The sequence below is a fragment of the Geospiza fortis genome, unplaced genomic scaffold (genome assembly GCF_000277835.1).
Source record: "Geospiza fortis unplaced genomic scaffold, GeoFor_1.0 scaffold403, whole genome shotgun sequence".
NCBI classification, from domain to species: domain Eukaryota; kingdom Metazoa; phylum Chordata; class Aves; order Passeriformes; family Thraupidae; genus Geospiza; species Geospiza fortis.
Window position 1 is genome coordinate 2,463,488 of NW_005054336.1, and position 10,960 is coordinate 2,474,447.

Here is a 10,960-nt window from a genome sequence, read left to right on the forward strand (position 1 = left end):
GGCAAAAGAGAATTAACTCAGGGAAATTAGTTTAATTTATTACCAATTGAATCAGAGTAGGATCTTGAGAAATGAAAAAATAAAACTTAAAACTCCTTCCCCCCGTCCACTATTTTTCCTGGGCTTAACTTTTTCCCTATGAGGACTGCAGTCAGTTCATCACAGGTTGTCTCTGCTTTTTCTCCCTCTGGAGAGGAAGGACTCCTCACACTCTTACCTGCTCCAGAGTGGAGTCCCTCCCCTGGGAGACAGTTCTCCATGAAACTCTCCATCATGAGTCCTTCCCACAGGCTGTAGTTCTTCATGAACTGCTCCAGCATAGGTTCTTTATGGGGTCACAGCCTCCTTCAGGCATTCACTGGATCCAGTGTGGGGTCCTCCAGAGGCTTCAGGTGGAGCTCTCCTCCACCCTGGACCTCCCGGGGCTGCAGGGCAATCTGCTCTGGCACCCGGGGCACCTCCTGCCCCTCCTGCACTGACCTTGGTGTCAGCAGAGCTGTGGCTCTCACATATTCTCTCTCCTCTCTCTGGCTGAAGCTGTACATTTTATACCCTTCAATATTTTATCCCAGAGTCACTGCCACCACCACTGATGGGCTCAGTCTTGGCCAGCAGTGGGACCATCCTGGAGCCATCCAGTACTGGCTCTACTGGGCATAAAGGAAACTTCTAGTGCCTTCTCACAGAAACCACCCCATGACTCCTCCTGCTACCAAAAGCTCGCCCTGCAAACCCAACACAGCACCTAAATTCAAATGCAGCCTTGACTGCTTGAGTATGGGGAGCTCCCACAGGCCTTTCAGGCATCTCTCTCAGAGCAGGACTCTAGCTCAGTGCCCAGCATCAGACAGCCAGGACTGACATTCCTAATCTGTTAAGGTAGGCGGGAAGTCTGAAATCTGTAAGACACAGCAAGATAAGCACCTTCCACTTCAGAAGAGGAAAAAAGCACCCACTGTAAATCTGGGTACTACAGCAGCAAGTATCACACACATCTAGACTGTAGATGCTCTCCTGCAGCATACACACTGCTTTCAATTTCTAACGCAGCAAGAAGAAAAGTCTGGGCCACCATACAACTTCCACGGCCCAGCACACAACATACCCTGCAGCAGGAGCAACTGGGAAGCAGGGCTGACCTCTCCTCCCCACCCTTTATGAACTGGGTGCCAACTGCTCCTTAATGCAGGAAATTACAGAAACCTGTAGGTTGCTGATTTTGCTGCTGGTAGTGGAGAGGGCTGCTCACATACTACTTGCACAGTTCACCTAAATCTGAAATCACAGTTAAACTTCCTAAGAATTTCATGCCATCTATTGCATCTATGTTGTATAAGTAAATGGGCTGGGATTCTTATTTCGTGTTTTTAACAGTTTTTAATAGATATCCCTGTTTTGCTTTGCTCAAAGAACCCAGCCAGCTGTGTATTCACAAAAATCATTCAAGCAAGTGCTCCATTTTCTAAACACTTCTGTGACTTCAGAAAGGCTGCCAGGAAAAAAAAAAAAGAAAGAAAGAAAGAAAAAAGAAAAGAGAGTAAATTCAGCCCTGTGCAGACAAAACAGAAAGGTAACTTATGAGTTCAGCTCCCAGCAGCAGTATCAAGGGTTGGTACTGTGTAACTTGGGATTTTTGGTTTGTGTAACCCAAAAGCACCCTAAAATCTAAACATTTCCTCCTCCATTTAGGTACAGAGAGCTACTGTCTCTATATAAAATAAATCATAAATCAGGCCAATAGCTATGCTTTTAAGAATACTAAGCAGTACTCTATCTGTTTTCACAGTAATACAGGACTTTCCCGAAAAGCTTGTTCACTGCAAGCCAGCAGTAAAATAAAGTCCTAAAGAAAAAGAGAGATGAAAAATGAAGACAAAAACCCAGATGTGGATATAAGCAAAAACTGAGGAAGGGGAAAACAAACCAAGCTGGGAATGAAGATAATGAAAACAGTCAGGTTAGCACCCAGTGAGACGCAGCTAAGTGCTGCTCCCAGATGGGAACCTGGGCCTGAGGGCAAAGACATGAGTTTGGGATCCTGCAAGAACACTCACATTCTGGGTCAGGGTCTTCACTCATTTATTAGCACTCATGGACAGCTGCAGTCAGAGAACACTGGGTTTAGCAGTGGAGGTTATTGCAGTGAGAAGAGAATGTTGTAAAATCATGGATGCCAAATAGGAAAGGAGAAAATTTTTGGAGCCCATGAATGACAATGTGTCATGAACAGAACCTGAAAATCAGATTTCAGTAGCAAATGTGTAACTGAGCCCGTACATGGGAAGAACAGTTAATGTTCTTTTATGACTGGACTAAGTGTCTTTGATTTATATGCAGCACCTAAAAAAAGTTTCAGTAAATGTACTCCAGATGGCAAAGGGAATGGGTACAATTGACTTCCAACACAAGAAATTGGATTTAAAACCTCTTTCCAGTCACTGCCTATCTCTTTAACAGTTTTGGGTGAAAACTTCTTTCATGGCTGTTCCTCTAAGGATAATATTTGCCCTAGCCTCCTCTGTGCCAGGAACCCAAGTGCACCCCTGAAGCTTTGGAGGCACAGCAAAGGCAGCCATGAGCTAGATTTCAGGGACTACAAAACAGGTGTCAACCCCCGGCTTACACTGTCTTCTCCTCTTTGCAGTTTTTCTTTCAACCTACGAGGTTTTTGTTTGTTTTTAAAAGATTTTTTTCTCCTGCTTTTTTATCCAAATAAGGCTGTTTTATTTTTCCTACTTTCACACAATTAAGTTTTTTTCAGGGAAAAGACAGATGAAAGAATTACTTCTTGTCAGCAAGACTTGTACCTGGGTGACACACAATTCCTTATTTGGTTAAAACACAGACTAATGGTGTTAGATTGCATTCCCTTTATCAGTCTATTATTTTCCAAAGCTGTTTTAAAGAGCACAGTGGGATTCAGAGCTTTAGCATTTGTTGCTACAGCAGTGAGGATGGATTTCGCTGAGTTTCACAGAGAGATACAAACGTGCTGCTGCCTTTCAGATACATAATCAAAGGTTTACATGTGAAGTTTTCCGTTTCCAATAAACAGATTTTTAAAAAGAGGTAGATAATATTTAGGAACACTTACCATGAGTATCATGTAGGCATGTTTCATGTTGCAGGTCTCTAATACAAAAGCAGAAGGGTTACATCACTTGGTACACAAACCTCAGACCTTAGGAGTTGAAAGTGTACTTTTGAGTGAAAATACAGTATAGAAAGCCCAAAAGTGTTGTGATTTATACAACCTAAGGAGTACAAGCACCTAGGAAGCTCTGAAAAGGCTCCAAGGCTCCCTTTGTTCCCTAACTGGACAGTAAGAGTTGGAATTTTGGAACCTCTGGGCTCACAGTTAGTGAGAATGCCATTTGCTTGGGTTTTAATTGCAGTGAAAACAGCATGGGAGCCTGCATGAGAAAGATCTTTTAGGGCTTTTGTAAAAAAGTTTGCATTTACTTAGAGAAGAATATTCCCCAAGGAATGCCTTTATTCCAGAGGTTTGTTTTTTTTCAGCCAAAACAACTCCATGTCTGCCTTCAGGCAACGTATGCAAACCACCCACAGTCAGTGACACACTGCCCAGATCCCTCCACTGCCATTCTGGCACACTGGAACCACTGGAGCCCATGAGCCAAGGCAGCCAGAACCACTTCTCTGAGGGTAAGCACTGCAGCCACACACCAGCCACAGGACCACAAGGTTCCTCTGCTTGATGGACTTCAGTGTTACTAAGCAGTTTTATGAAAAGGCTGTTGGCTGACTTGTGCTCAAATCTTAATAATGGCATAGGGCACTAAAGTTAAGAGACTTAACTGCTTTTTAAAAATACAAGTTTATTAGCCTATAGTGCAACTAGAAATGAAAATGAACGGTGCCAGAGTTCAGCCTCAGCAAAACATGGAAGGGATCCCCACTCCAGCCCTTATTTAAAGCAAACACATCCCTCAACAGTCTCTTATGCTGTATTTGATCAACCTCTGCATTTTTCTCTTACAGTGTGTGTGAATGGCTGTGGTATGGCAATGGATCCTCTCATGCTGCAGGAGCCCAGGACTTGCACAGCACCAGGCAGACTGGGTTTTTCAGTGTGCTCTGTCCAGGTACACGTGGCAGACACTGCACAGCCAAAGCTGCAAGGAAAAACTGGGGGAGAAAGCAGCAGTGAGACCAGACTGTACAGAGTGAAAAGTGGGCAGATGGGCACAGATGAGAGCCACTGTCATTTGGGACTCTGCTTCAGATTTGGGTGCCTGGCTCTGGTGGTGTTCCTGGCACCACCGATTTTCATCCTCAGTCTCCACCGCTGGAATGTAAACACCACCCTTGCCTCACCTCTCTGAATTTTCAGGTGGCTACAGCCAGCAGATCTGCCCTCTGCATCAACACACAACTGCTCTGGCTGGGGGGGAGCTCCCCAGTTAAATGACATGTGCAGTGCAGCTCACCTCCGAGCAATGGGAAGAACACCAAGAAGCCTGCAGTGTTAGAAAGGAACATTTTATTGCAAGAGATTACAAACCTGGCACTATGGCCAAATGTTTCCATTACATCACAATTGCTACCCATGAATCAGGCAACAGCACCTACAAAGCACGGTGGATTGAAATATCAAATCATAATTCAGTCAGTTTTTTAAAGTAATTACCACCCTAAAAAGTCTGGGGTTTTCTTTAAACAAACTCAAAACTATATAAATCAATTTTTAAAATATGAGACTGGTGTTTAAATATCCAGGCCACTAACTACTGTTATAAAAAGTGGAAAATTCTGTTAACCATAGTGCTGAACTAAACAGGGTTTGTTCACAGCCCATAACCATTTAGTAAAAAGCAAGTCCGTGTTATTCACTGCTAACATTTCCACATTTGTTCGGTCCAATTTATCTTTTGTAGGTTTTCAGAATCAGGTAGATTTAATGCATTACCTCTCTTTAAAGCACTGCAGGAAACCTAGAACCATAACTAGCTCAGGAAAAGCATCACAGTTTAAAAAACATTGCATCTTCCCATCTCAGTCCTGTGACAGTGACCTTTAGAAACTCTGGATGCTCTTGTCTGAGCCCCAGTTGATAACTCGTTTTTCTCCTGTGATCACTTACCTCAAAGAGCTTGCTGATTTCCCTGAGCATGGCTGGGACAGCAGGAACGAGCGCAGGCACATAGCCCGGGACTCGCTCCCCCCTCCCCAGCAGCTACGGCCCTACGGTCAGTCCTGCCCCAGTCAGTCCTGCCCCGGGTCAGTCTTGCCCCTGGTCAGTCCCTCCCCTGCCCGGCGGGAGGGCCCGCAGCCCATCTCGGACACTGCTGCCTGCAGAGGGCGGGCCCTGAGGAAGAAGTTGGATCTGCGGGCAGAGCTGGATCCCCTCGGCCCTGGGAGCAGCCCAGCTCACACAGCTCCCCCAGGACACACGGACAGGACCGGGCAAACCGCAGTAAATGCCCAACATGTGCTGTCTGCTCGCCCCCATGTTCCATGCCTGAACACACTACCTCTTGGCAGCAGCTACCATGGGCACTTGCATCACCTACCCGAGGTTCTGCAGAAACATCTTTTCAAGGCATGCAAGCAGAGTTTTACTTTTTGAAGAGGATTTGGAAATATCACTGGGACTAGGGAATATAGGCCATCATCTTAGGAAAAGTGAATGGGGGTGGTCTTCTACCATTTTCCTGAGGCTACTACTAAAGAGACCTTTACCAGATACTAGGATAACTTCAGAAACAAGTAGGACTGTGATAAAGAACCAAAATCAACCCAACAGAAATCACTATGCCACTGCAGCCTTTACTCCAACCTGAACAGACTAAAACTGGTGTTTAGATGAGCAGCTCTGCAAGTCCAGCCCTTTAGCACAGACTGCCAGAGCCCCTCAAGCCACACAACATCAGACTGGCATCACAAAGTGACCCATTTAATTTACCCTCTTCTACTACATTATTTAGAATTTGGTAACTCCAGAGAGGGGGATTTATAGTTCCTTGTAGATAATGATAAAAAATATCTGTATTTCCACACAACAGAATCCAGGAAAACAAATAGCCCCATTTGAGGACTAGAGGCTAAGGAAAGCTAATAGTACTCTATTTTTTTAAAGATTATTCAGCCTGTATCAACCACATAAACAATTAATTTAATGATCAGAATAGTTCTAGAACTCACACATATTTTTTGAGCTATACCACAAGGATCTGATGCCAGCAGGGCACACAGCCTGTCACTGGAAACTGTTCTTCATCAATAGAATCTCATTTTGAAAACTGATCAGCCCTAGAGCTCACTGCTCTTCAGACACAAACTTGCATTTTTATTTTAGTATTACATAAAGTAGCTCACAATTGGGGCTTAATTAATTAAATATAATTAACTAGGGTTTTAAAAATTATTTTTATGAATCTAGTAAGAGTCTTTTGCTAACGCAAAAATCTGCACGGTATGGCTTCACCTTACAAGCATTCTTAACAACACTAGATAAATATCATTTGCACTTAATTGATTTTTTCATTTGCTAAACAGCCATAAAATATGGTGCTCTCACAAGCACCTTTTTTGGTGAGAAGGGTAAACAAGCACTCTATTAAAGCATTATTAACATTCAAGGTGATGTGATCACTTCCCTCTATTCTGTTTCAACACACTGCTTTAAATCTTCAGTTTTCACATCGTATAAAAAAGCTCCACAAGTATCCACAAATTCAGAAATTTGTTAGTCTGCATACACTATTTGTCTGCAATACACTTCAACATCCCAGTTGACTTTTCTAAAATCTCTAAAGCATTTATTCCTCCAGCCTTTAAATGTAATGATGTAGATTTTCCACTTACAAGAGAATAAATTTCAACAAGAAACCTAAACTTAACTGTAGCAATTTGTACAGTTAAACACCTGACACCACTAATTTAATGACAGCCTTGACAGAGCTAGGATGGCCTTGTCTGAGGCCTCTGTCTTGCACAGCTGTGCATTTTTAGCCCATCTATTCTATCAGAACATTAACAAGCCTCATGTGTTAACTCTGAACTCTGTGCATCCAGGAAGACAGACATTTATTCATACTTTCCACCAATCAAATGTAATGCATCTGTGAACAATTCAGTTTATTGCAAGTAAATGTACTTTTACTTAAGATCATGAGAAGATTCTAATCTCAAGCAAGACAAATCAATTCCACAAACTTAATTCACACAATGCAAATAAATGCTTCACATTATAGACATTTAGATTTTCTTTAAACCTTTTTATTTAGAGATTTTTCTGGTAAGGAGATATACCATAGGAAAGCAATTTCACTGGCAGTGAGGTATGTATATACTCTACCAAAATACTCCTCTTGCTTTAACTGCTTTTAACTTTATTTACATATAAAGAAAATATCAATGCATATCCTTGGCTTAACTACAGTATCTGTTACCCTATATGAGTAAAATGAAATGTTACTTGCATACAAAATTGATTTGTAGAGGAATCTAATTTGATTTAAACAAAAATCATGTTCTGAAGACAGTTTAAATGAACAAACACAATTCATCATGACCAAGACACCTGCACCATATTTCCATCCTCACAGCACATTTATTTCAATAATTCTGTAAGTAGGTCCTTAGCATGAGCATAGTGTTACAGTTTTCATACATATAATCACATCCAAAACAAGCTCTAAAATTTAAGTTGTAAACATTCTCTTCATATGTGGAAACATTTCAATCTGTGTTTGAATTTTCTAAAATGATCAATCTTTTAAACAGAATTATAAATGAAAAGCCTACTCTAACCGTGTAGTGAGCAATGCTTATTAGTACATTTCTACAGTGTTAAATAAAATAGTAGAGGCAAACTTCTGTAAGCAAGTCAGACTTTAAGTAAATTGTCATAAAAGTAACAAACTTGTTAACAAAAAGATGCTTTGTAATAAAGAAAGTTGGATTGAATCTACTATGATACAAAAACATAAGGGTAAATACCATCTTTGTTGACAAGTAGGAGGTAGCATGGATGCACCACTTTATTGTCAGTGAGAAATGCAACTGAAGTAAAGAATATTTCCTTACCACAAATTTCCAGTATTATGTACATATTTCTCTTAGAAATTTGTTTAAACAAGTTTCCCTCCACTTTTTAGTACAAAAAGCCTCATGTGATTTAAAAAAAACACTTACACACCTAGATAGAATAGTACTAATTGCCCTATTTGAACGAAACAGTCTCTTGAACTATGAAGTACATGGTATTTAATGCCCTAAGTTGAGTAAATTGTATTAGCAGTTCTTGGTATTATACAAAACACTACATACATACAAACAAAATATAATAGTATCTTATTTTACTATGTAATTCTTTTTGGAATAAACAGAACCTTGATTTGGGTAACACTGAAGAGAACGTGGTTTCTTTGTTTTATTAAAATCTGTCCTTTAAGTACCCATGTGCAACAATTTAAAAATGGCTGCCATACATATAATGGTCTTGTATTGATAGTGAACACAGTAACTGACAAAAACATAATAAACCTTAAAAACACATCTTCCACCCTATATAAAATATAAAGACTACTTACTGTAACTGTTAAGTATTCAATTTATTTTGATGTTACTGTAATCCACTTCCTCTATTTTCTGTCTTTAGCATTTATAAACATAATTTAGTGTAGCCATTTATTTTAAAAAATGATGAAGTATTTCAAATTTACATCCAATTAAAATTTAAAATGTTTCTGTGTTCTATGATGCTGCTTCTGCCATCAGTAAAGAAAATGAAGTTTCAGTAATTGAAGCAGGCTTTTTAAGTAGTGATGTGACCTCAACCATGCCAGCTCCAGTCCGTGGAAGATTTGCGTTGACAATGTGTCGCTGCAAGTGCTTTATCCAGTCTTCTTGAACAGACAAAGGTCCTCGAAAGACCAGACCACAAAACCTATGCAAATATTAAAATTAATCCATCAAGATACATCTATCTCTACTGAAAAATCATAAAACAAAGACAGTAAGAGGAAAAGTCTTAATTTTCTTGAAGTTTGTTCCTACATGTTTTAGCTGAAAAACTTAGTAATTGAGTTCATTAGTAGTAACTGTGAGTACAAAACCCTGCAGCTTATACAACTCACATTCTCACACTCAATACCAGTAATAACACTCTGTTTTTCTTGTATAAGGTTTCTTTTGAAGGACAGAATATTACTCAGACATGATCAGTAAGATTTTAGCTAGAGAAACAACTGGCAATCTAACACCCAAGTGTGACTGAACCAAATTCTCTTGTTCAAATTAATGAAAACAGGCAATTCCCTTCCCCCGTCATTATTCAATTCAATCACAAACATTATGGATACAATAATGAAACTCTTTATGACTAACATTAGCAAGCTCTTAAGAATGTATTCTTCCAGTTAAAGTAACACTATGTACCTGCATCTGAGTATGTAAACTTCATCAGCACTATGAGGTAACGGCAGCATTTTCTTCTTGCTTCCAGATCTTGACCTTGACTTCTTTTGTTTACAGTCTAAAGCTAAGAAGAGAAATTTTCATATGTGAAAGTAATACTTCAATGAGTGTTAGTCAAACACAGATATTCAGTAAGTATTCCCTATAGCAATAATGAAAAGACATCTACCTCCTTGTTTTTCTGTGGTTAATTATAATGTAAATCCAAAACAATTACAGTGTATTCTAAGAAATATACTGGCAGAACACATGAAGCTGTTTTTTAGGTTAGCATTGTGCTTGCTCTTTGAAAGACTAGATAATTGACATTCAGCATTAAACTGGTGTTTTAGTATCAGCAAGCACCTACAAACCTATTGCAGAATTATACAGAAGCAAAGCACATTGGAAATTCCCTTTCATGCATAGAACACTGTCAAAATCTCAGAACTTGTTTTGTAGTTCAAGTACCATCATAAGACCACTCATGTTCAACCAAGTTACAACTTTATGGAGTTGTAGCTTTCAGCTAGTACAATCAGGAACTCCTAGTTTGAATAAAACACCTGCCCATTTGTTTTCAATACAAAGTAAAAATTTGTTCTTTTGTTCTAAAAGTTTCAAAGGAAGCTTCCCTTTCACTCCTGTCTGAATTCTAATGAAGCATACAAAACCTGTGTATTAGTCCTTGGCAGTGGGAGCTGGTATTAGGACAATCAACAGGGATGGCAAGGCCACTTTTTAAATTCAGTCTAAGCATTTGAAACTGTGTATGAAAGTAACATGTGTGAGCAGGAAACATATAGCAAATGAGTTCAGACAGCTCTGAGGTCTGCATCTCCCATAAACAAAAGTAATGGGAATCTGAAACAAAACCTGGAGATTCTAAGAAGCAGCCGAAGTGGGGGATGAGTGGATTAAACTGAATTAATATTGTTATGATGCAAACAGCTGATAAAGCTCAAGAAGTTTGTGACTGCTTGAACTGAGAAGTGTATCTAGCTACACTCTATTCCAAAACACAAGACACCAACAATATAACTCCAACACAAAAACTTTTGCAAACAACCAGTTACACCACTTCAACAAAAACTCCACAGAAACCAGAAAGACAGTACCAGGTGGTATTCTTGATACCAAGAAGGCATAATGCTATGCTACTGAAGCGTATTAACAGTAAAATGGGGAAAAAAATTGTTACACTTGGCTAAAGTTTTGACTCCTAGAATATGAAACAGAAGAATTAACCTCTTAGCATTCTGAAGCATAAGACATTGTCTGGTGAGGTAAAACATGTTGATTTAAAGAACACACAGTCTTGATTGAATACTTAATTTTTCTCATGCCCTCCAAATGAGCACCTCTCAAGCTTTTACCTTGTAGCCCAACTCTCAACTTGGTAGACATACTAGACGTTTTCCAGTTCTATCCCCAGACTTAAGGATTCCTACCTATCTAAAATTTAGAATGAATATCTAAGGTTTGAAGGTATCAGAGAACCAATAAAATAAGTGGAAAGCAGACACCAACCTAGAGA

At 39.8% G+C, this 10,960-nt stretch overlaps 1 protein-coding gene across 1 annotated transcript in view; it reads right to left on the reverse strand.

The window, feature by feature from the left end:
• Nucleotides 1–4,487: 4,487 nt before the first annotated feature.
• ZNF644 (zinc finger protein 644) overlaps nucleotides 4,488–10,960 on the reverse strand; it is a 29,326-nt gene continuing 22,853 nt past the window's right edge. Inside the window, 2 exon segments of the mRNA XM_031057923.1 lie at nucleotides 4,488–8,914; nucleotides 9,406–9,508. Of these exon segments, the coding sequence (XP_030913783.1) occupies nucleotides 8,722–8,914; nucleotides 9,406–9,508 (296 nt within the window). The 3' untranslated portion in view covers nucleotides 4,488–8,721.